General features: G+C 43.7%; 1 protein-coding gene across 6 annotated transcripts in view; it reads left to right on the forward strand.

Moving 5' to 3' along the window:
- The first annotated feature begins 2,623 nt into the window (after window positions 1-2,623).
- Window positions 2,624-26,751, forward strand: part of MARK3 (microtubule affinity regulating kinase 3) — a 99,255-nt gene continuing 75,127 nt past the window's right edge. For 2 of the 6 annotated variants that reach the window (XM_010588850.3, XM_023546584.2), the window contains exon 1: window positions 16,206-16,337. In XM_010588850.3, coding sequence (XP_010587152.1) covers window positions 16,269-16,337 — 69 coding nt within the window. In that variant the 5' untranslated portion in view covers window positions 16,206-16,268. Of the gene's footprint in view, window positions 2,809-16,205; window positions 16,338-23,326; window positions 25,886-26,751 lie in introns of those variants that run through there. The other 4 variants (XM_023546585.2, XM_023546586.2, XM_064293029.1 and 1 more) reach the window with 3 other exon arrangements.

The following is a 26,751-nucleotide window of genomic DNA, read 5'->3' on the forward strand; positions in this document are numbered from 1 at the left end:
TTTTGTTCTACATTTTTCTCCAGCTCTGTCCGGGACCCTCTATTGTGATCTCTGTCAGAGCAGTCGGTGCTGGTAGCCAGGCACCATCTAGTCGTGCTGGACTCAGTCCGGTGGAGGCCGTGGTAGTTGTGGTCCGTTAGTCCTTTGGACTAATCTTTCCCTTGTGTCTTTGGTTTTCTTCATCCTCCCTTGCTCCAGACAGGGTAAGATCAGTGGAGTATCTTAGACGGCTGCTCACAGGCTTTTAAGACTCCAGACACTGCTCACCAAAGTAGAATGCAGAACATTTTCTTTATAAACTGTTATGCCAATTGAGCTAGATGTCCCCTCAGACATTCACCTCCAATCCTCCTGATGCTCATGCAAACCCAGCCGTTCTCCCTCACCTCTGTACCTCTGTGCAGGCCAGCCCTCTGCTTGGAATGCCCCCCTGCCCCCAGCCACCCCAGCCTGGCTAACTCTACTCATGCGTTCAGATTCAGCACAAATATCCTCTCCTTCAGGAAGACTTCCCAAACTGAAGCCCCCAAGCTGGGCTCAGTGTCCCTGCTTGCAGCTCCCACAACATTTGTGCTCGCCCCCATCTTATCTCAGCCCACATTTCAGGTGAACTGTTATGAAGCACATGTTTTATTGTTGTTAGCTGCTGTGAGCCGGCCCCTGAGTCATGGGGACCCCATGTACAACAGAACGAAATGCTGTCTGGGTTCTGTGACATCCCCGTGATTGGCTGTGGATCACACTGTTGTTATCCACAGGGTTTTCACTGGTTGATTTTCCGGAAGTAGACCTCCAGGTCTTTTCTCCTAGCCCATCTTAATCTGGAAGCTCCGATGAGACCTGTTCAGCGTTATAGCAACTTGCAAGCCTCCACTGAGACGGGTAGTGGCTGTGTATGAGGTGGACTGGCTGGGAATTGAACTTGGATCTCTCATGGAAGAAGCACACATTTAAACTAACAGGAATTCAAGTCTCTGTGCTTGGCCAAATAGGGGAAAGAGAATATCGACTTAAAGGGGGGACCCTGGCTCCGTAAGCACGCACCAGAGGTGACACGGGTGGTCTAAATGCATCTCAGTCCTCACGTATTTTACACTGGGAGCGTCTGGCTTCTCTGGGAGTGATTCTGGTATTTAAAGGCATACACTCGTATCTCTCACAGGGCAGGAAATGCCCCAGACATAGGAAGACGGTTCAGATCCTGGGGGACCAAAAAGGAAAAAGCAAGACACATCCACCGCAAGGGCTCATCTACTATCAAAGCTTTAAGAACTGGGTTCTAATCCCAACTCTGCCACTTACCAACTTTGGTACTTTGGTCAAGTCACTGTAACCCCTGGAACTTGGATCGCATTGTGCGTGTTCCCGTCTTACACGGTTACCCTGACCTTAAACGAGGTAACAAACGTAATGTATCCACCAGGTACACTCTCCAAAACAGTTCGAGTTACCCGAGCACCACCCCCTCTCCCCAGCCCATCCCCTCTCCCTCCTCGGAACCTTGCACCCATGGATTCCACCCACCGCCGGCCAGACCCTGGGCAGAAACACAGGCTACCTACGGAGGCGAGGAGGGCAAAGAAGGTTTCCCGGCATGTCCAGTGCTCCAGCCTGCGGGCGTCCACAGAGTCCCGCCCCAGCCTGGGATCCCGGGACGCTGCCAGTCCTCGCGGCTGGTTATAAATCTCCTGCGGGCTGGAACTAGCGTCCTTGGGGTCCCCACAACTTTCCTCCCGCCCCCTTGAGCCGCCCTTCTTATTGCATTCTTCATCCCGACGGCATTAGCCGGGTCCCTCTCCCTGCAGACTTGCTGCCCTCGGGATGCGCGGATCCTGGCTGGCCTACAGCCTGGACAGACGCGGTGCCCTGCGGCCCCGGCCCTACAATTGCCGCCGTGGCTCGACTCTGCAGCGCAGGCCGGGCATGTGGGCTCCGCGTTTGCACACAGTAGGCGCTGCATCAGCACTGTAAACGCCAGCCCAGCAGTCGGGCTCAGGCCGCCGTCCAGGGCCGTGCCCGGTTCTCCCGGGCCTGCCTGCGTTACCGGCTGTGGGAACCCGTTGCCCGCTGCCGCCGGCGGGGACCCGGCCCACCCGCCTCCTCGCTCAGAGCCGGCCCTGCAGGACCGAGTCGCCCCTAGCAACAGCAGCAGGCCGCTTCCTCGCAGCGCGCTGATTGGCCCAAGTCCGGGAGGCGGCGGCTGCGTCACTTCCGGCATCCGGAGGCAGCAGAGGAAGTCGAGGGGCGGCCATCTTGGGTCTGTGAGGCTCGGTGGTGCCGGCAGCGGCGGCGGCGGCCAGCGGGCGGCGGCTGAGGCGGAAAGCGAGCGGGAGAGAGAAGAGCAGCCGGCGCAGGCCCCTCCTCCGCAGGCCCCTCCATGGTCGGCGCCCGCAGCTCGTGGCGGCCTGTCTCGCGCTCCTCCTGCTCCGCGGCCTCCTCCTGCTCCTCCTCAGGGGCCGCCGGCGGCGCTGTGTGGAGGCCCCGGGGCTGAGGTCCGCGGCGCGACGGGCCGGAGCGCAGGCGGGGGGGCGGGGGCCCGCGGGGCGCCCTGAGGCGCGGGGACGCCGGCTGACCGCCGCCCGCGGGGCGCCTCGCCGCGGCCCCGGGGGAGATGCGCCCCGGGACCCGCCGGGGGACGTCCCGGCCCGGCCTCTAGTCGACCGCCCGCACCGCGGTGACCCGGGACGCTGCCGCCGGCTTCCCGGGGCCGCCCGTGCCGTTTCCACCCCCGCGTCGTGAGAATCCAAGTGCAAGAAGATGTCCACTCGGACCCCGCTGCCGACGGTGAATGAGCGCGACACGGAGAACGTAGGTGTCGGCGTGCGGAGCGGGGCGGGGGCCGGGCCTGGGGGGCGTCGGGCCTGGGGGGGGGCCGGGCCTGGGGGGCGTCGGGCCTGGGGGGGGGGTCGGGCCGGGCCGGGGGGCGGGGGCCGAGCGGGGCTGGGCCTGGGGGGGCGTCGGGCCGGGGGGGCGTCGGGCCTGGGGGGGCGGGCAGGCGGGGGCCGCAGACGTGGCGGCGGGGCGGACGGATGGGGGCCGGCGGGACCGAGGCGAATGACGGGCGGCGAGGCTGCTGGAAGCGGGGCCCGGAACGGTGGCGCGGCGGGGGCCCCGCGCTGGCCGGGCGTCCTCGGCTTCCAGGCTCCCGGCCCGGGATTCCCTGGAAGGAGCCTGGGCTTGGTGGGCGCCGGCCGCTCCCTGCCGGGGACGGCGAGTCCCAGGCCGGCGCTGGCCAGGCGCCCCTCCGCTCTGGCTCGCTCGGGGTAAACGAGGCCGGCCCAGCGGTGCTTGTCTGCCGCAAAACGTCGGCCAAACCTGGCCAAGAACCTTCCCCGGTCTTTCGCTGACGGGTGTCAGGAGGAAGTTGCCGGCGAGAAAACGGCCGTGTCTTTTAGGAGAAGTTTCCTTACTGTGTTTTCATGGTTTCAGCAAGGTCCTGAGACACTGTGGCCTCGCGGTATCAAGTGTCTTGGTTTGAATCGTCAGAACGCCGCTCGTTTGCTGCTGGTGGCTATCAGATGGTTTCATCTGTTTATGGAAACCGAGGTGGGGAGCATCCCCAGTGATGTACTAATCAACGCGTGGTCTGTAACGCTCTTTGGCCCTGAGGAAGCGGGCGGTCAGGGGTGTGCTTTCCTGCACCTGAGATGCATTAGAAATCTATCTGAGGAGTGAGTCAGAGAAAACCCTGGGTTAGGTGCGTCAGTGAACTCATTTTCTTACCCTCCTTCTTTGAAGCCCTGTTTCTGCCTTGATGTTTTCCTGTTCCTTGACCAGCCTGAAGAGTGGAACAAGCCCAAAAAGTGCATTGATTAGCTTTGATCATTGACCTTCACTCAGAGAAGCAAACCCTTATATTCAACCCGAGCTAGCGGGAGCTCCATCCACACCTTCTAAACTGAAGCCAGACACAGTCATAGCACATTTGTAGTGATGACGGATTCACACCGAATGGGTCTTTTGGACATATACATACCTATTTCAGTGTGGGACGTAGAGAGAAGAAATACGTTTATTTTCATTCAGGGACACATGGTTTAGGCAGTGAATATCTCTGATTGTTCTTGACTGACTTTGCACGTTCTTCACCTTGTCCTCTGTTGAATTTGTTGAATCATTTTGTACTATTTTTTGTGTGTCGTTAGGTACTGCTAACTTTATTCTTTAAGAACAACCTAGGGTAAGGAGTGTGTCTTTTTTTATCCTCAGTTTAACATATTTAAAGTTGAAATTTTGACAGTGTTAGGATCAGAGATTTGCAGCGTGTCTTTGCATTAATTCAGCATACCTGTTCCACTTTAACTCTGGCATTGCCGTATTCTGGAAGGAACTCTGTCTCTTTCACAGTAAGAGCCCCAAGTGCCAGTGTTACACCTCAAGTGTGGGCTCTGTAATTGAGTGTACGCTAATGCGCTTCACCCACCATTACTGAGTAGCTAAACATTAGACTTAGTGCCAGTTCAGTGGTGAGGGTACGAGAATGAAGGGAAGTGCTTAGTGTGTTGAGTAGCTCTTCTGTTAAAGTCAGGCTTATTGGGATATAACATTCACCCTTTTTAAGTGTACAGTTTGATGACTTTTAAAGAATGTGTAGTGATGTAACCAGTATCATGGTCCCTTGGGCCCCTTTGCACTCAGTCTCCTCTTCAGATCAACCACTGATCTGTTTTCTGTCCTAACAGTCTTGTCCTTTTTACAGTGTCGTGTAAATAGGATCATAGGGTGTGGAATCATTTATATGTGGCTTCTTTCACGTAGCATAAGTTCGTTTCTTTTTATTGCTGAACAGTATTTGGATTTATCTTTGGATATACCTTTTTTTTTTTTAACTCATTTACCAGTTAATGGATTTTTTTAGCTATTATGATGAGAGCAGCTTTGCTTTTCTATTTTATGGAAAGACTTTCAACTTTGCTTATCCTAGGAGCCTTATTTGCATTTCTAAAAATTGTATCTATTGTGAAGAATGTTCTTATTAAGAATAGTAGAACGTTCTTCTTAAGAATAGTAAAAGGCAGATAATTTGCAATAAGGATAATACTGTCTTTACTGTATTTTCATTTGATATACAGATGTGAACATCCACCTTTAGGTGATGGGTATATAAAAGTTCACTGTTATCAAGTCATTTTCTAACCCAAAAGGCCTGGTCCAACAATCTGACATGAGAGGAAGCTGAGGTTCAGAGAGGTCACGAGAGCTGCGTACTCGTGACCACTGACTGTTCAGTAGCAGAGCCTCTGCTAGACCCTAGCTCTCCAGCTCAGCCCCCTCTGCTTTCGTCTGTACCAGGCTGTTTCTCAAGAGTTTATTTACTAATTATTCAGCTGAGAAGATATACCGGTACAAATATAAAGTGTAACTAAAATACTGAAATAAATATTTTTGGTTATGGAAAGCGTCAGACAAATAGAGAGGATAGTATTTATCAGTGGTTCTCAACTGATAAGTTAAATGATGATATTAAGAAATTAAGAGGATTGTTTTAGGCATGATAAAAATATTATGATTGCATTTTTTATAAACCTGTCAAAACGAAACCAAACCCATCTCTGTCAAGTCGATTCTGACTCAGCAACCCTGTAGGACAGAGTAGAACTGCCCCCCTTAGGGTTTCCAAGGCTGTAAAGCAGAGCACCCCATCTGTCTCTCGTAGAGTGGGTGGTGGGTTTGAACTGTGGACCTTTCAGTTAGCAATGGAGCGCTTAACCAGTACACCATCAAGGCTCCTACATAAAACTGTCAACTAGGGGTGATTTTGCCCCCCAGTGGACGTTTGACAATGTCTAGAGACACTTCTGGTTGTCACTGCCGGAGGGTGAGGGGTGCTGCTGATCAGGAATGCTGCTAAACATTGTACAAGATACAGGACAGCCCCCACAACAAAGAATTAACCCGGCCCAAAGTGTCCCTAATGCTAGAGTTGAGCAACCCTAGTATGCCCCCTGGCACTCGTGGACAGCTCGGTGGCCAATCTTCTTTTATCCCCAAGATTATTTTGAAGCAAATCTAATGTCATCTGTAAAGGCTTCAGAACAGTTAAAGCCTCTTTTATAAAAATTTAATCACAATACCTTTATCATACCTAAAAAATTGTCTGCATTTCATAATATCCAGTCAGTGTTAAAATTTCCCCCGTTATCTAATTTTTAACATTTTATTCAAACCATATTGGGTCCATGCATTATAGTTGATTAATATGTAAAATAAGATGCTTTTTAAAGGCAACAAAAAAGTTTACATTTTAGTTGGTGTTCTATAGTTGACTTGTATAGAAAGTGTACAGATCCCATGTTTCTGTATTGGCAAAATTAGAAATGTACTTTCCATTTAAATTTCAAAGTATACAGCGTTGTGTAAGCCTGGGTTATTTGCCACAGTACTAGAAACCCCAGGGCTTTGCTAGTTGTTTAACAGCTCCTGATGTGTGTGGAAAAGCACCATGTAGCTGTTACTAATGCAGCCATCATAATTTCTTGTAAACTGATGATGATTGTCTAGCCAGCTCTTGGTTATATGAGACTGAATTAGCCGGTTCAGCAAATTTTTGAGTGCCTACTATGTTACAATACTGTGCTAGGTACTACGGAGGATATACCTGGGGATCACGTTGTTCTTACTCTTAAGACTTCTGGTTCCTATAGATCAAGTACCCTGAACTTTAAAATTGAAACTAGTCTGTAAAATCTCAAACTTGTGCAGAAATCAGAATCATGGAGGGCTTGTTAAAGCACTGATTACTGGGTCCTCCACCCCCAGACTTTGATCCTACAATTGGGTCTCTAGAGTTTGCATTTCTGACAAGTTCCCAGGTGATACTGATGCTGCAGGTCCAGGGACCACACTTTTAGAGTCGCTGTCTTATAGAGTACTCAGTGAAAGCTTGCAAGCTATGTTCATTTTAGATTGAGCTGTGATAATAGAAGGGTGATTCCCAGTCGGTTTAATCAAGTTTTCAAGTTCCGTGATTTTTTTAAAAACTGATTCTTTGTAAGAAAGCGTGGTTCTGGAGACTAAAAATAGCTACTATTTGTTGGTCACTTACTGAATACCAGGTACAGTACTAAGCACTTTATATCTCAGTTAAAATATGTAATACGGTTTCCCACCACCTCGTGGTTTGTTGTACTGTGGTGGCTTGCATGTTGCTGTGATGCTGGAAGCGAAGCCACTGGTTTTCAAATACCAGCAGGGTCACGCGTGATGGCCACATTTCAGCGGAGCTTCCAGACTAAGACTAGGAAGAACAACCTGGTAATCTGCTTCTGAAAATTCGCCAGTGAAACCCTGTGATCACAACAGAACGTTGTCCAATGAAGACACCTCATTGGGAAAGACCAATCGCTAGAAAAGGCCATCACGCTCGGTGGGGTAGAAGGCCAACAAAAATGAAGGGAAACCTGCTAAGAGCTGGATTGACGCAGTCGCCTTAACAGTGGGCTCAAGCATACCAATGATCGTGAAGGTGGAACAGAACTGGGCAGTGTTTCATTCTGTTAACACACAAGGCTGCCATGAGTCAGAGCTGACTGGACGGCAACTAACAACAGCAGTATGGTTTCATTTCATCTGCTGTTTCGTTTCCAAGCATAACTTTCATTGAACGAAGTTGTTTGGGCCTTAAAGTTTGCTCTCTAAAGAGCATGTTTTGTGTTGGGTAAGAGTGGTTAGGAAAAGGTACTTTTCATCTTCCCTATGTCAGTTAGATAAAGGTCGAATTTATGTAGCGAATGATGATTTACGTTGTAATTATAAGAGACTTATACACAATGTAATATAAACTAATAGTGCCAGTTATCTTTAATTTTAAAGGAAATTGCTCTGGATTTTATCATTCTAAGATACAGCCAAATTTTACCCCTGGAATTAGTTTCCAAGCTGGAAGAGTCTGGAAATGCAGCCCCTTCTGATCTCCACGAGGAGGAGTAAAGCAGAAATTCACTTGTCTCACAGCCACTTTAAATTTTTGAATTAAATTTGAAGGAGAAAAAAAATGTCTTACTGGGAGCAGGATTTTAACTTTCTTTAAAGTCTCCCCTTGCACTAGAAGTTAAGGAACATGCTTGGAGTTGGTCTGCAGTTGTAATACGGGGTTTGTGCTGACCCACACACACCTGCTGTAGAGAGCCACGGGAGGAGGAGGCTGGCACAGGAAGAGAGAGCCTTTCCTTTTGGAAGTCCAGCTTTCTTCAGCCTGGAGTTCTTGGGCACTGCAGTCTAGGCACCTTAGCTACTGAGCCGTGGTTAGTCTCCTATACTCTTTTGTTGTTGTTACTGGGAATATACTCAGCAAAACATAGACCAGTTCAGAAGTTTCTGCATGTACCATTTAGTGACATTGATTGCCTTGTTTGAGTTGTGCAACCATTCTCACCCTCCTTTTCTGAGTTGTTCCTCCCCCATTAACACAAATTTACTGCTCCTTGGGGTTCCTATCTAGTCTTTTGAGTTGCTGTTTCAGTTTGATCCCATATAGATAGACCTTAAGAGAGCAAAATGCTCAAGGCAGACATTTTTTTTACTCGTTAAACTATTGTTTGGTTTTAAAGACAATTCAGGGGATATTTAAGGCTTAAGGTTTAAAGATTATCTCAGGGCAATAGTTTCAGGGGTTTAGTCCCGTATACTTTTGTGTAGACTAGATCAGCCGTTGTTTCGTGGATTATGTGGAGTCTTGGTGGTTTGGAATCAGATGTTTTGCCCGTATTTCCTTTGGGTGGAACTTAAATATTGTGAGGTTTGTATTACGGACATTTTACATGAAAATTTGTGTTGGTAGAACTTATGTTAAATTTGAGTAAGTTGAACCTAAAAGGTTTTGATATCAGAACTTTATATAACCCCATTCTTTATTCAGTCAGTACCTTTCTGGCTGTATTCGCTGTAATAGCAGATTCTAGAAAGAGAATCCTACTTTACCAAGCATTATGTTTGGTAAAGTAGAGGGTCAGTGAAAGAGAGGAAGACCCTCAACGAGATGGATTGACACAGTGGCTACAGCAATAGGCTCAAGCATAGCAACAATTGTGAGGTTGGCGCCGGACTGGGCAGTGTTTTGTTCTATTATACGTAGGGTAGCCGTGAGCTAGAAGCGATTCGATGGTACGTAATAACAAGAAGAATGAGAATTCTGGAGAGGAGCAGGCCTAGAACCACTTCCTAATTCATCCTTCTGTCCAGAGGAATAATTTAAACTGGGGCAAGCAACTTTTGTTGCTGGTGGCCTTTGAGGCTGTTTTGATGGTATTCTTTTCACAGTCTGTATCCATCTCTTTCCTTTTCTCCCTTCTCTTGCCCAGCCCTTGCCTGTCTTAGGCCTGCCAGTGGTACCCACAGACCTATATTAGCTTTACTAGTGGAGTGGACTAAGGAGCTTATTTTCTCTTCTTTCAAGTCATCACAGGCTGTCATCTAGACATGGTCCTATTGAAGGATGGTAATGTATTCCAATTTCTTTGTCTGTTTCTGTCAACTTAGCTCAGGTTCTTCACATTTATTTCCTGCCTATTTTATATTGTGGTTATTATTGCTGTGGAACAAACCACTTCACAACTCAGTAGTGTAAAACAACAACTTATTTTATTATGCTCACAGATTGTGTGCCAGGAATTCAGGGGCAGGATGGCTTATATCTGCTCCACTATGTCTGGGACCTTAGTTGTTGGGGATTGAAGGACCTGGGGCGTTTGAGCAGCTGGGCAGGAGAATCCATTACCTAGACTGGTTTTTTGCTTCCATATCTGGCACCTTGGCAGGTATGGTTAGAAGGCTGGGCTCGGCTGGGACTGTTGGCCGCAGTGCCCACATGGACTGCCCCAACATGGAGACCTCAGAGAATTGGACTTCTTCTGTGGTGGCTGGTGTTTGAGCAGACAAGCCAGAAGCTGCATGTCCCTTATGATCTATCCTCAGATGTCACAGTGTCACTTCTGCAGTTCTCTCTTGGTTAAAGCTGTCACAAGCCGACCCAGATTCAAGGGGAAGGGATATGAACCCACCTCTTAATAGGAGGTATGTCAAAGACTTTGGGGCCATGTTTTTAAAATACCACAGTACAGTAACTCTTTGGGATATAATCTGACCCACCATTTTATTGTGTGACCATGGACAAGTCATTTCACTTCTTTTTGCCTCTGTTACTTCCTCTAAAAAATGGGATTCGTAATAGCTGTTCTCTTCAGGAATACTTTTCCTCCAGATACCCACATGGCTAACTCTCTTACCTCCTTAAGCTTGGCTCAAATGTCACCTCCATGAGCTGACTATCCATAGCCCTCCCAATCCCCTAACCCTGATCTAGTTTTCATTTCCCTTGTATTTGGTACCTTCTAACATACTATATAAGGAGCTTTGGTGACACTTGGCTGCTAACTGAAAGGTCGATGGCTAGAACCTACCAGTGGCTCTGTAGGAGAAAGATGTGGCGGTCTGCCTCTGTAAAGATTTCAGCCTTGGAAACCCTGTGGGGCAGTTCTGCTCTGTCCTGTAGGGTCTCTGTGAGTCAGAATCAACTCACGGGCAACAGGTAGCATTTGGTTTTGGTAACACACTGTATAATTTACAGATTTCTTACGTTTATCGTGGTCTGGTATACCAAAAGCTCCATGGGAGCAGGAATCATTGTTTTGTTCACTGATGCTATTCCAGATACCTAGAACAGTGGTCAGTAAGTAACTATTGGTTGAGTTAATGAGAGAGTAAATGAGACTGTACAAGTAAAGCACCTGGAGCGGCACGTGACACCGAGTAACACATAAATGTTAGCTACCGTTAATATTAATGGTCTGCTTACTGGTCTTCCCAGCTTTCATCTCTCCCTGTGTCCACAGCCTCTCCTGTAGTTCGTTCCACTGAGATTACCTTCTTTCTCCTATCTTAAAACCTCAGACTACTTTCTTAGAGGGAGGCGTGATGGCAAGAGTCTGGGCTTTGAAGTGAGAGATAAAGATGGAAGACTGACTAATGACTAAGACTGTGGTAGAGGGAGAGATTTTGAAAAGACTTCTGAGGTAGAGTGGACAACAAGATGTGGAGCAAAAAAGAGAATTTGGGATTTGGAGTAACAGACTTGGATTCAAAGCCTGTATTCAAATCTGAATAACTTAACCAGGGGCCAGTTAACTCACTTGCCTGTGCCTCACCTTTCTTCATTTATCAAAAGAGAATAATACCATCTATCCTTCAGGGTTGTTGGGAGTAAAGAAAATAACACCTATAAAGTGTTTGACCCAGTCCACATGATGGGGGTTCAGGAAATGGTAGTTTCCTTTTAAGACAGCTTTCATAGAGTTATTCTAAAACACTGAATAGTCTAAAGTCTTTGGTTTAGTATTCAAAATTCTCGACCCACCTTTCTAGTTTTCTTATCTCTTCTTAACTGTTCCCCTAAATGAACTTAATACTCTACCTAGACAGATCAACTAGGCCACTTGTTCCTCCAGCAACTTCAGAACTGCTGTATACCAGGTCCTGTTTACTGAGAATGCAAAGATGAGACAGTTGTTGCCCACAAGGAGCTCATAGACAAGTACTTTAGTGTATGAATTAACTAAGTGAACGCTGAGAGCAGGAGGGGGCATGAGGCAGAAGGGACAGCCTAACCAAAAGCATGAAGGTAAGAAATTGCCATCAGTCATGATGTCAAGGAACTGCAGCCATTTTTTTCAGCTTTCGAGACACATGAAATAAGAGTCGTGAGAGATGGAATTGGCTAGACCTGCAGGAGCCAGGGTCGGGAGGCCCTTGTTGACTGGTTTCCGTGTGGAAAGTAGACCAGAGAAGCCATGGTAGAAGTGGAGAGAAATTGACAGGTTTGAGAGATGAGGAGATAAACAAAGTCACAAGTTTTATTTGGAAGTAGTAGGGATGAGGGGAGAGGGGAAGAGCAGGGTGACTCCTTCAGTTCCTCAGTTGGGCAGCCATGTAAATAGTAGTATCGTCAACAGAAAAAAGAACATAGGAGAGTCAGGCTTAGCAGCAAAAAAATGAGTTTCATTGCCCTAAAACGGGGCAGTCTCAGCCTTGGCACCTCTGGATAATTCTTTGTTGTAGGGTGTCCTGTGCATTGTAGGATATTTACAGCATCCCTGGCCTCTACCCACTAGATGCCAGTAGCATCCCCCCACTTGTGACCACCAAAAATATCTCCAGGCATTGCCACATGTCCCCTGTGGGGCAGAATCACCCCTGGTCAAGAGTCACTACCCGGAAGCCTCTATCTCAGTCAGTTTGCTCAAAGCCAGTATGCTGAATGATCAGCTCAAATGGTCAGTTCACCAAATTTTACTCATTTATCAAAAACTACTTTAATTAGTAAGTTTACAACAGTTGGTAACAGATAAGACTGTTTTTAACAACTTTTAAAGATTTATGCCTTTCAAGTTGATCACCTTTAATTTAAAGGAATGTTAAGTTGAAAGTTGAGGGGCATGAGAAAACTAAGGGGTTTATTATTCAGAAAAATGTTTCCATCACCACTAACTAGAATTTTGGCATTTCATCCGGCAGCCTATTCCTTTCTAATCTTTTAAATGTTTTCTCTCTTTCCCAGCATCTGTAGGACTCTTTTGCTTCTTATTTCATTTCTATCTAACTACTCATCTTTTAAAGGTTTTAGATTTTAATTAAATACTGCTTACTTCACAGATATGTATATTTGGCTAATGTATAGATTATATTCAATATGCTCATCGTATGGCCCACTATGATAATCCCTTCTGGATATTTTTTGTCCTTTGTCCAAGAGTGTGTAAGTTTAAAAAGGGACTGTCTATCTAGGGACAATGATGAGAATTTCCCATTTCTTTTAGCAAATTGATTCATTTTTAAAACTACATATTTCCGAATAAAATACTACTGCTCCCTGAACTTTGTTCTTCACTTTTAGGCATTTTCTGTTGAATTCCCTTAGGGAAGATAAGGATTTTGCTCTTTAACCTACTGCCCCTCCCCTTTTCCTATATTATGTCTTTTATCCCCTTATCTTTCCAGAATCATTATGTCAATTTCGGTTACGTCATTGTTGAGTTTTTACATTACAGTATTATGACGTGTAGAAGCTGTTCACAGCTGCCATGATTACTTTTCTGTCTTTGTACAATTTTCTCTTTTCTGGAGCTAATAAATGTCTTGTGTTTTCTTTGCTTAGATTTTTATGATATGTCACTAACTCATCTTCATATTCTTCCCCACTTCCTTAATCTCCTCTTTCTTCAGATGTGTCACACATCCTGTCACTGTCATCTGCTGTTGCTCTTTCCCAATCTGGGCTTGGTGTGCTAGGCCTGCCACCATGCAGTCATCCTGGGCTCTCCCCGCACCCCCTCCCTCCTCTTCCTTTTGCCTCCTTCATGGGATTGTCTGTTTCCTTGATCTCACGTCTTGTCTGTTCTTGGTCATTCTCAGGTTTCATTGGAGCAGTTCCCTCTAGTGATTTCCTGAGAAAGTTAATGGGAGGTAAATTTTTAAAACCCCTGCATGTCTGAAAACATCTTTATTTTGTTCTCAAACTTGATTGATATTTTACCTGTGTATCGAACCTAAACTGAAAATCCTCTTCCCTCAGAGCTTTGTTTCATTGTCATATAGCATCTGATGTTGCAGTTTTGAGAAGGACATCATGCTTGGTAAAGTAGAGGGTCAGCAAAAGAGAGGAAGACCCTTAACGAGGTGGATTGACACAGTGGCTACAACGATGGGCTCAAGCATAGCAATGGTTGTGGGAATGGTGCAGGGCTGGGCAGTGTTTCTTTCTCTTGTCCATAGGATCGCCATGAGTCGGAACCAACTCAGCGGCACCTAACAACAACAACATTGCCATTCTGAGTCTTATCTGTCGCCTGCACTTAAGAATGAGACATTAAAAGGCTGACTGGAAGTTTTCTGTTTGGATGGGTTTTGAAATCGGTGGGCCTCATTGTCAGATCTCTTTGGGAAACTCCTGATGCTTGTATATTTTGTCCTGTCTTTTTGGCTGAGCAGAGTCCAACTTAGGTTTAAGTTAAATGCCCGCGCTCTAGGAGCTGAGACAGGGAAGAGGGTAGGAAGAAAGTCTGTTTCTGCATACTCTCCTTGTTTTCAGTGTCCTTGCTCTCAACTGTGCCTTCTGTCCTCAAGCCCATTTGTCATTGTTAGGTGCCGTCAAGTGGGTTCCGACTCACAGCAGCCCTATCTCCGTACAACAGAATGAAGCACTGCCAGATCCTGTACCATCCTGACAATCTTTGCTATGTTTGAGCCCGTTGTTGGAGCCACTGTGTCAGTTCATCTCATTGAGAGTCATTCTCTTTTTCGTGGACCCTCTGCTTTACCAAGTATGATGTCCTTCTCCTGGGACTGGTCCCTCCTGATAACGTGTTCAAAGTACGTGAAAGTTTGGCCATCCTCACTTGTAGGGAGCATTCTGGCTGTACTTCTTCCAAGACAGACTTGTTTGTTCTTCTGGCAGTTCATGGTAACATTCAACATTCTTCACCAAACCATAATTCAGAGGCATTCTTCTTCAGTCTTCCTTATTCATTGCTCAGCTTTCTCATACATATGAGGCAATTGAAAATACCATGGCTTGGGTCAGGAGTGCCTTAGTCTTCAAAACGACATCTTTGCTTTTTAACACTTTAAAGAGGTCTTTTGCAGCATATTTGCCCGATGCGTTACGCCATGTGATTTTTCAACTGCTGCATCCATGGGTGTAGATTGTGAATCCAAGTAAAATGAAATCATCGACAACTTCAGTCTTTTCTCCATTTATCATGATGTTACTTAATGGTCCAGTTGTGAGGATTTTTGTTTTCTTTATATTGAGGTACAATCGATACTGAAGGCTGTAGCCTTTGATCTTCATCAGTAAGTGCTTTAAGTACTCTTCACTTTCAGGAAGCGAGGTTGTGTCATCTGCATAACACAGGTTGTTAATGAGCCTTCTCCAACCCTGATGTCACATTCTTCTTCACATGGTCTAGATTCTTGGATTATGGGCTTAACATACAGAGATTGAATAAGTGTGGTGAAAGGATACAGCTCTGATGCACACCTTTTCTGATTTTAAACCATTCGGTATCCCCCTGTTCTGTTCGAATGACTGTCACTTGGTTTGTGTACAGGTTCCTCATGAGTACCGTTAAGTGTTCTGGGATTCCCATTCTTTGCAGTGTTAATCTGTAATTTGTTATAATCCACACAATCGAATGCCTTAGCATAGTCAATAAAACACAGTAAACATCTTTCTGGTATTCTTTACTTTCAGCCAAGATCTATCTGACTTCAGCAGTGATATCCCTGGTTTCGCGTCCTTTTCTGAATCCGGCTTGGATTTTTGACAGTTCCCTGTCGATGTACTGGTGCAACTGTTTTTTAATGATCTTCAGCAAAGTTTTACTTGTGCGTGATATTGATGATATTGTTCAAAATTTCCGTGTTCTTTTGGATGACCTTTCTTTGGAATGGGCACACATATGGATCTCTTCCAGTCAGTTGGCTGGTTAGCTGTCTTCCACATTTCTTGGCATAGCTTCCAGCATTGCATTTGTTGGCTGAAGCATCTCAACTGGTATTCCATCCATTTCCGGAGCCTTTTTTTTTTTTTTCCCACCAATCCATTCAGTACAGCTTGGATTTCTTCCTTCAGGACCTTTGGTTCTTGATCATACGCTGCCTCCTGAAATGATCGAGCATTAACCAGTTCTTTTTGGTACGGTAACTATTTCTTCCATCTTCTTTTGATGCTTCTTGCATCATTCAGTATTTTGCCCATAGAATCCTTCAGTATTGCAGCTTGAGGCTTGAATTTTTTCTTCTTTCAGCTTCAGAAATACTGAGCATGTCTTTCCCTTTTGGCTTTCTAACTCCACGTCTTTCTGCACATCATTATAATACTTTGTCTTCTGGAGCTTCCCTTTGAAGCCTTTTCAGCTGTTTTGCTTCATCATTCCTTCCATTCGCTTTAGCTACTGTATGTTCAAGAACAAGTTTCAGAGTCTCTTCGGACATCCATTTTGGTCTTTTGTTTTTTCCCATGTCTTTTTAATGATCTTTTGCTTTCTTCATGTATAATGTCCTTGATGTCATCCCACCTCTCATCTGGTCTTCAGTCATTAGTGTTTAATGTGTCAAATCTGTTCTTCAGATGGTCTGTAAATTCAGGTGGAGTATACTCAAGGTCATACTTTGGCTCTTATGGACTTGTTTTGTTTTCTTCAGCTTCAACTTGAATTTGCTTACGAGCAGCTGATGGTCTGTTCTGCAGTTGGCCCCTGGCCTTGTTCTGACGGATGATACTGAGCTTCCCCATTGTCTCGTTCCACAGATGTAGTCGATTTGATTCCTGTGTATTCCATCTGGTGAGTGCATGTGTATAAAAAAATAGTCACCATTTATGTTGCTGAAAAAGGTATTTCCAATGAAGAAGTCATTGTCTTGCAAAATTCTATCATAAAAAGATCTCCGAGGTCATTTCTGTCACCAAGGCCATATTTTCCAACTACCAACCCTTCTTTGTTTCCAAGTTTCTTATTCCAGTCACCAGTAATTATCAGTGCATCTTGATGGCATGTTTGATCAGTTTTGAACTGCAGAAGTTGGTAAAAATCTTCAGTTTCCTCATCCTTGGCATTAGTTTTTGGTGTGTAAATTAGAATAATAGTCATATTAACTGGCCTTTCTTTTAGGTGTATGGATATTATCCTATCAGTGACAGCGTTGTACTCTAGATCTTGAAATCTTTTTGCTGATGAATGTGACACTGTTCTTCAATTTGTCATTCCCAGCATAGTAAATCATATGATTGTCCAGTTGAAAATGGCAATAGCAGTCCGTTTTAGCTCACTAATGCCCAGGACATCGATCTTTGTGTGTTTCATTTCATTTTTGACAGCTTCCAATTTTCCTAGATTCATACTTAGTACATGCCACTTTCCAGTTACTACTGGATGTTTGCGGCGGGTTCTTCTCCTTTTGAGCCATGCCACATCAGCAGATGAAGGCCCTGAAAGTTTGACTCCATCCACATCATCAAAGTCGACTCTACTCTGAAGAGGCAGCTCTTCCCCAGTCCCGTTTCCAGTGCGTTCTAAACTGAGAGGCTCATCATCCAGCGATACCAGGCAGTATTATGCTGCTATTCTTAAGGTTTGCACTGGCCATTTTTTTTCTTTTTTAGGAGTAGTTTACCAGGTCCTTCTTCCCAGTCTATTATCTTTAAGCTCTACTTGTCCAACAGGGGTGACCCTGCTGGTATTTGAAATACCGGAGGCATAGCTTCCAGCATCACAGCAACACAGAAGCTACCACAGCTTGACAAACTGACAGGCGAGTGGTGGTCAAGCCCGGAGACCTTCCATTTTACTTTTTTTAAGGAACCTGCAGTTGTTTTGCCAGTGTAGGGGAAGATATCTAGGGGGTCTGATCTGTTTCTTAAACAGAGTGAATGAATCCTGTTTTCAGCCTTGCCGTCGTCGGACTTGTAGAGGTGCCTGCTGCTGTCGCTTCCTGAACTTTCTGAGTGCTCTGTAGTACAGATCAGGATTGCCCATTGTCTCCATAACTGCCTTAGTGTTCAGTATTCTTATATATGCTTCATTTTCCTTCTAGTTCTCAACGGTATGTTTCTGTAATCTCTTCTGTTCTCTTTGTCTTGTTCCTTTTACCTTATGCCTTAAAAAATACACCGTTACTGTCATTTTAGTGGAGTTGGCGAAGGGAGAGGAGGCAAGTGCAGCCATTATCTTTAAGCAGAGTGGATTAGGTCTTTATGTATGCCAATACATCAGTTTAAAAGTGTTGCTACTAATTGTTATAAATAACAAACGAAGATTGATAGGCTTCTCAAGAAATTGCTGGTAAATTTTGCTAAGTAGGGAGAAGGATACCAGCGAGGTCTGCCCTATTCCTCCCAAAGCTTAGCTTTTCTTAGCCTGGTCTGATGATCTTCATCTCCTGCTAGTAATCTACTTGTCCTTCAAAGACTCCATCCCTTCACCTCTGGGACACCTTTCTTCTTCATCTCATCCAAATAGGATCATGTCCTTTGTATGCAATACAATAGACACTCTCCACATGTGGCTACTGAGCGCTTGAAATGTGTGACTAGTTCACATTAAGATTCAAAGAGAGTATGGGGGGGAAGGATGTAAAAGCTTAGTGTTTTTATATTAAACCTAGACCTAGTGCTGTCAAGTGGATTCCGACTCATAGCGACCCTGTATATTACATGTTGAAATATTTGGGGATGTTGTTGTTAGACACCGTTGAGTTGGTTCCAACTCACAGCAACCCTGTGTAACACAGAACAAAACACTGCCCTGTCCTGTGTGCGCCATGCTCACAGTTGTTATGCTTGAGCCCATTGTTGCAGCTATCGTGTCAATCCATCTCTTTGAGGATCTTCCCCTTTTCTGCTGACCCTGTACTTTATGAAGCATGATGTCCTTCTCCAGGGACTGGTCCCACCTGACAACATGTGCAGAGTATGCGAGACGCAGTCTCGCTGTCCGTGCTTGTACGGAGCGTCCTGGTTGTACTTCTTCCAAGACAGATTTGTTCATTCTTCTGGCCGTCCGCGGTATGTTCAGCGTTCTTCTCCAGCGCCACAGTTGAGAGGCGTCAGTTCCTCTTCACGTGCATATGATGCAGTTGAAATACCATGGTTTGGTATTTGAGGATGTACTGGGTTAAATGACATGATTAAAATTAACCTGTTTCTTTTTACAGTTTTTAATGTGGCTACTAGAAAATTTAAAATTACACATGTAACTCCTGTTATATTTCTATCGGACAGCACTTAGAGTATTCACTCTCTTGAGTTTCTCATGAAGCAGGGATTGCACTTGCTACTGTTACTTACCGTTAGTTACTGTTCCCCACGTTAGCGCTCCAGCTAGGTTTTAAGTGCCTTGAAGGTTTGGCACCACACTTCTCTGTTTCTGTATCTCTTGTAATGCTGACACTTAATAGTGCCAAGCGTAAAACTGGAGTCCCCGGGTGGTGCAAGCTGTTAATGCTGCCAGCTGCTAACCAAAAGGTTGAAGGTTTGAGTCCACCTAGAGGCACCTTGGAAGAAAGGCCTGGCGATTGACGTCCAAAAAAACAGCCATTGGAAACCCTATGGAGCAGAGTTCTACTTGGATACACATGGGGTCGTCATGAGTTGGAGATGACGGCAACTTTTTTTATCATGTGGTTAACAGACCAAAAGTCACCGAATCAAAATTTCTTTGGACACAGTTTACTTGTGCATCATAATCCTTTCTTCTGAGGATTAAAACCAAAAACAAACCAAACCCATTGATGTCGAGTCATTTCCATCTCTGAAGATTAGACAAGTAAATTATTTTTTCAACATATTTTATTATTGTGATAGTTCACCTGCTATAACAATAACATTAAAAGTGAAAACAGATTTGACTGGCCAGGGGCGGACATGGGCATTCAGGTTGCCTCCAAGTCTCTGCTGCCACGAGAAATGCAGCAGTGAACACCTCCATCATGTTCCTTATGGAGCTGTGTGAGAATTTCTTTGGGATGTATATCTAGGGGTAGAACTGCCGTATCACAGAGAATGCCAGCAGTACCAGGTTGCTCTTGCGGGCGGCTACACGGCCTACATGCCCCCCGTAGTACACGGAGGTCTGTGTAGCCCCTTGTGCCAGCCAGCATTTAGCATTATCCAGCTTGTGATGGGTGTAATGTGACAGTAGATTGTCATTTTAATTTATATTTCTTTATGATTTTTAGCATCTCTTTATATATTCCTTGACTTTGGGGTGTTCTCTTCCATAAGTTCCATGTTTTTCCTTTGTCCTTTTTTCTGTTGCTGTCTTTTTCTTGTTGATTTTAGGTGTTCCTTGATTTTCTAGATACCACTCTGTTGTTGTAGCCCTGGTGGCTCAGTGGTTAAGAACTCAGGCTGCTAACCAAAAGGTCGGCAGTTCACATCCACCAGCTGCTCCTTGGAAACCCTATGGGGCAGTTCTACTCTGTCCTATAGGATCGCTATATGAATTGAAATCTACCCGACAGCAACGGGTACTCTGTTGTAGGATTTAGGTATTGCAGATATTTTCTCCTGTCTGTCTTTCTGTGATCCCATTCACTGAACAGAAGTCCTTAATTTTGATGTAATCAAAATAAACATTTTGCCTTAAGTTTGTGCTTTTGAAGTTTCACTTAAATAGTTCATCATGCAGCTGGGTCCCAGGCATAGTCTCTTATATTTTCTTATGTTAACCTTTTATGGTTTTTACCTTCCATGTGCAGGTTTTTAATCCCTCTAGACTGAGCCCACTTTTGCATATGGTCTTAGGTAGGGATCCAGTTTTCTTTCTCTCAATAGGCTGATAATAACCAAAAACCAAACCTGTTGCCGTCAAGTCGATTCTGACTCATAGTGACCCTGTAGGATAGAGTAGAACTGCCCCGTAGAGTTTCCAGGGAGCGCCTGGTGGATTCAAACTACCAGCCTTTTGGTTAGCAGCGGTAGCTCTTGAAACACTGCGCCACCAGGAACCACTATTTCCTCTGCTGTCGACTCAGCGTCTGTATCCTTCCCCATGGTTTATAAACCCCTTTCATTGTAGGTTACGTTCCCATGTATTCATGGTTCTTAGTTTTGTATTCTGTTGAATTGGCCTAGTTTTCTGTTCTTGTGCTAATACCACGCAATTATTTTTTGTTTTTTCTTTTTAATTACTTTGACTTTGTGGTACATCTTAGCATTTGGTAAAGTAAGCCTCATACCACCTTTTTTTAAAACTTTTTGTTTTAAAATAATTTTAAACTTACAGAAAAATTGCAAAAATACTACAGAGTTCCTATATACCCTTCACTCAGCTTCCCCTAATGTTAACAACTTGTGGAACCATAGTACAATTACGCAGATCAAGAAATTAACATTGATACGATACTGTTAATGATGGTTACAGACATTATTTAATTTTCACCAGTTTTTCTACAGTGATGGGTACTAGCCAGGTATTTTGTAGAATGTCTGTCAATTGTTTATCTGGTATTTTCTCATGAGTAGGTGGAGATTATCCCTTTTTGGCAAGAATATCACAGAAAAATGTATCCCTCTGAGCACATGATGTTAGAGGGTACGTGATATAGACATGTATTATTGCTGGTGGTATTAGCCTTAATACTTGGTTTCTGCACCTTTTTTTTTTTGTTGTTGTTGTTTTTAGTTCTTGACCAAGCAATTAATTTCTCGTGTAAACTTCAAAGTTTAAAAGTTACTCAAAAACTGCCCACTGGAATTTTAATTGAGATTGCATTGAATTTGTAGATTAATTTGGGTATAATTGATAGTGCCACCTTCCCAAGAGCATGGAATTTCTCTCGATTTATTCAGATTATCTTTTGTCTCCTTAATTAGAAGTTTAAGGTTTACTCCAGAGAGCAGTTATCTGTCTGTTATTTTCCAGCCACTTTATAGCTTTGCTATTATGAATAGTTAGTTTTTAGTAGGTTGTTGCTGGTGTAGAAAAATGCTGTCTGTTGGTCATGTGTCTGACAGCCTTGTCAAACTCTCATGGATTGTAATGGTATTTCTTACTCTCTTGAGTTTTAGTAAGTAGATTGTATCATCAACAAATTAGGACACTGTCCTTCCTGTTCACACGTCTCAGAACTTCCCTTGCAGCATTGGCCTTGACTTCTAGTTTTATGTTAAATAGTGGTAGTGATAGTGGGTAACCTTGTCTTGTTTCTGATCTTAAAATAAATATTTAAAATTTTCTCTGTTAAGTATAATATCTGCTGAAGATTTTTGTATGATTTTTGTCAAAGTTTTGGTCTTTTCCTAGTTTAAGAGCTTTTTAGATCTTGAATTGTTTGATCTTATCCTTTTTCTGCGGTTCATTAAATAATTGCTTAGTTACTTTCAAAAGAGAAATTTCATATTGTGAATATTTCTAAAATAGAAAGTAACTTGAGGGCTAGCCCTTGATTGTCACAAGTTGGCATTGTAGATACACATTTGAAAACCTGCCCATGCGTTAAGGGGGTGGCTTGTTATTTTAAGGATTAGAAAGGCCGTGTAGGCACATGTCTTGTGTTTTATAGATGGGACCAAGCTCTGTTCAGGAAGAATGGAAAGAGTATAAAGTTGTTGTCCCAGGTTGGTGCTCTGCAAAATAGATAGAAGGGCAAATCTGGGACGACTTATGTTAAAAAGTCCATTTTGATTTTGTGTGTGTGCCTAAGGAATATTCTGACTCGTGTCTTCTGGTTGGATAATACTATATTTGATGGCTTTTTTATATATGGACAGGTTTTTTTTTTTTTTAAGAAATAATATGTGAAACATAATGGAGTACATTCCTTGTTCATTTTTCTTTTTGCTGCTTATGTTAGCATTGATACGGTCCCTGTATCAGTCAGTAATGTTTTTGATGCAAGTAACAAAACCCAACACAAGTGTCTTAAACAATTAGAGGGTTTTCTCACAAAGGAAATCTTGATGTAGGCAGCTTCTAGCTTTGGTTCAGTGGAGCAGTGATATTAGAATTGGTGGGGTTTTTTTTTTATATTCTTATCTTTCATGTTTGAGACCTTAGGGCTGAAGGATAACTTACACAGCTCCAGATATCCCAGTTGCATTCAAGTCAGGAGGAAGGAGGTAGGGATGGTACTAGCATGTCTGTTTCCTTTTATTAGAAACAAAAAGTTTTCCCAGATGCCTTCCGTAGACTTTCACTAATGAAAACTGGCTAGAACTAAGTCATGGCCACCCCTAACTATGGGAGTATTCAGGAAAACAAGTACTTAGCTCGCCATGTAGCCTCCCCAAACATATACCCCCTTCTCTTGGTAATGAAGAAGGGAGGGTGGATATTCAGTAGACAGTGTTTTTTTCCATTCCCTGTTATTGTTATCTGGCAGCTTTACTTGAATGTTCTGCATTAAGGAGAGGTTTTAGTTTCAAAATGAACTCTTTATTTATTTGTTAATAATCTCCTGCTTTGGCTTGATTCTGCATTATTTTCAGTAGCAGTGTATGTTTTTCTATTATTCATGGTGGATGAAGTGATACCAGCTCAATTCCATGGGAGTGAGAAGGTTCAGGACTCCTTTAATCTTAACAATTAAATTCTCCAGGTTTTGACTACCTCTTAGGTGCTTAGTGCTGCCAGGAAAGGCAATAAATTGGCTGCAGAAGAATTATGTACCTTTTTTTTTTTTTTTGGTTCTCAAGTTTGTTGATTCTTTAGGTAGAAAAAAATATTATGTATGAAATAATTGGCTAACAGTACAAGAACTTAAAATTATTTGTTAAAATGCTTAGCATCTGAACTGAGTGCTATAGTAATTAGAAACTTTTTCCTTCTTTTAGGGCTGCTGATGGATGCATGGGAGAAATAAAATGAAGGCCAAGTGGAAACAAAATGCAGTTTAATTTGTTCTTTGGACTAATGTTTCTCTTGTGTCTTTGGTCTTCTTCATTCTCCTTTGCTTCAACCAGGATGGAAGCAGTAGACGTATCTTAGATGGCTAGTTGCAGGCTTCTAAGAGCCTAGTTGCTACCCACAGGGACTCTGTTTTATGCACTGCTGTTTCTCCAAACACCCAAATGATGCCTGGCACATGTGTGTTAAAAACTAAAAAACCAAACCTGTTGCCGTCGAGTGAGTTCTGATTCATAACAACTCTATACGACAGAGTACAGCTGCCCCATAGGGTTTCCGAGGAGCAGCTGGTGGATTCTAACTGCTGACCTTCTGGTTAGCAGCCAAGCTCTTTAACTCATTAGTATTTTGATATCATTTACTTAAAAAAAAAAAAACCAAACCTGTTGCCATCAAGTCAATTCCGACTCATAGCAACCCTATAGGACAGAGTAGAACTGCCCTGTAGAGTTTCCAAGGAGTGCCTGGTAGATTCAAACTGCTGACCTTTTAGTCAGCAGATGTAGCTCTTAACTGCTACGCCACCAAGGTTTCCTTCATTTACTTAGTCATCCTAGTATCTATTAAGTACCTGTAACTGCTACGCCACCAGGGTTTCCTTCATTTACTTAGTCACCCTAATATCTATTAAGTACCCGTAATGTGCCAGCAGAATTTTGCATAAGATAATTTGAAAAATGGCCGCTGCTGTGTATTGATAGGGAACTGCCAGAAGTTCAGAAGAGGCCGCAGAATGAGGGATATCATTGCTGATGTCAGGTCGATCCTGGCTGAAAGCAGAGAGTACCAGAAGGATGTTTACCTGGGTTGTATCAACTACAGGAAGGCGTTTAGCTCTGTGGATCATAACAAATTATGGATGTCGTTGCAAGGAATAGGAATTCCAGAACACTTAATTGTGCTCTTGTGGAACTGTACATGGATCAGGGGGCAGTTGTTAGAACTGAACAAGGGGATACTGCGTGGTTTAAAATTGGGAAAGGTGTGTGGCAGGGTTGTATCCTTTCCTTAATTAGTCCATCTGTATGCTGAGCAGATAATCCGAGAAGCTGGGCTATGTGAAGAATAACGAGTCATCAGGATTGGAGTGCGACTCATTAACAACCTGAGATATGCAGGTGACACAACCTTGTTTGCTGAAAGTGAAGAGGACTTGAAGCACTGATGAAGATAAAAGACTACAGCCTTCAGTATGGATTACAGCTGAACAGAAAGGGAACAAAAATCCTTACATCTGGACCAGTAAACATCATCATGGTAAATGCTGAAGAAATTGAAGTTTTCAAGGATTTCATTTTACTTGGATCCACAAACAGTGCCCATATGGCAGCAGCAGTCAGGAAATCAAATGATTCATTGTGTTGTGCAAATCTGCGGCAGAAGACCTCATCTAAGGAGTCAAGAAGCAAAGATGTCACTTTGAGGACTTAAGGTGCGCCTGACCCAAACCATGGCTATTTTCCATCGCCTCATATGCGTATGAAAGCGGGACAGTGAAAAAGAAAGGCCGTAGAAGAATTGACGAGTTTGAGTTGTGATGTTGGTGAAGAATATCAAATATACTATGGACTGCCAGAAGAACGAACAAATCTGTCTTGGAAGAAATACATTCAGAATGCTCCCCAGAAGCGAGGATGGAGAGACTTAATCACACTTGCTTTGGACATGCCATCAGGAGGGACCAAGACTAGAGAAAGACATCGTGTTTGATTGAGGGTCAGCGAAAAAGATGGAGACTCTCAATAATATGGACTGACACATAGCTCCAACAGTGGGCTCAAATGTAGCAACAATTGTGAGGATGGTGCAGGACCAGGCAGTGTTTCATTCTGTTATAGATAAGATGGCTATGAGTCAGAGCTGACTTGATGGCACCACAACAGTGTGCCAACTACTGTTCTAAGGTTTAAAAAACAATAAATTACTGTCCTTCTTTTCATGAAACTTAAATTCTAGGGGAATGAAAAGCTAGTTGGGGAGTAAACATAACAAACTATCACCAGAATTCTTTTAAAACCATGTTCCAGTGCATCTAAAAAATAAAGCTTGCACTACAGTGCGTGGGTCTTGTGTAAAACAAAGCGTGCCTGTTTGTGTAAAGCCTTAGTGTTATAGGTAGGTCCTAGTCATTGTTTTAATCTTCTTTTTTTCCACCTGGAAGTCCTCATTTATATAGGTTTTTTCCCCAAAGTTCTAATTTGGAAATTAGAACCATTTTTGTTACAGGAACAATGCTACAGGTTATTTAAGATTTGTAACTAATTCACAAAGCCTGTTTTACTAAAGTATACATATACAATAAAAAATAGAAATTGTTGCAATTGGGTGTTATGTGATAATTGAATGAAACAGAGCAGAACCTATTGTCTAGTGCTCCCAGACCTGGTGCAGGAGGAAGACGATAGTTAAGGGAACATGAAGAAGTAGATGGAGATTAACGTGGAATTTCTGCAAAGGACATCTTTTGAGGGCTTCAGGGGTTGATGGTACAAGTTCTTAAGCTTACTTTTACTTTAAAACATTTGATTTTCCTTTTTTCTGTGAGTGTACAGGCAATTCCCAGGTTAGGAATGTTTGATTTACATACAACCCGTAGCTATGAGCCAACTCTGTAAAGCCTATTACATTAAAAATTTGAGGTGCGTACAGTGGTTCATAATAACAGGCGTTACGTTGCAACCCGCATCAAAACTCATAGCGACCCTATAGGACAGAGTAGAACTGCCCCATAGAGTTTCCAAGGAGTGGCTGGTAGATTTGAACTGCCAGACTTTTGGTTGCAGCTGTATCTCTTACCCACTGCACCACCAGCGCTGTTTATTAGTATTATTACTGTATTATTATGTTAAAGGTGTTCTAGTGTATCTGGAAGTGTTCTTTACTGTTTTTTTTAATGCATAGAAGGGTACACTATGTACTCTAAAAACCAAAACCAAACCTACTGCCGTCGAGTCGATTCCGACTCATAGCAACCCAACAGGACAGAGTAGAACTGCCCCATAAAGGAGCGCCTGGTGGATTCGAACTGTCAACCTTTTGGTTAGCAGCCGTAGCCCTTACCACTACGCCAGCAGGGTTTACTAAGATAAACATTTGACTAACTGATGTTAGATACGAACTGTGCCTAACTGTTCTAACATACAAATTCGACTTAAAGACAGATGTTGGAATGTTTGTAATCTGCGTACTGCTCGTATTACAAAGAATCAGGATTGTTTTGACCTACAGGTAGAGAGGGTGAGAGAAAACAAGGCACATTTTCTTAGACAAAAAGTTGGAAGAGGGAAAAGAATAGAGATTGGAAAAGTCTGTGTGCTTGATGTGGGAGAGTTGAGAAGCCTTCCTGGAACAG

This window comes from Loxodonta africana, chromosome 10 (assembly GCF_030014295.1).
Source record: "Loxodonta africana isolate mLoxAfr1 chromosome 10, mLoxAfr1.hap2, whole genome shotgun sequence".
In the NCBI taxonomy this organism is placed as follows: Eukaryota; Metazoa; Chordata; class Mammalia; order Proboscidea; family Elephantidae; genus Loxodonta; species Loxodonta africana.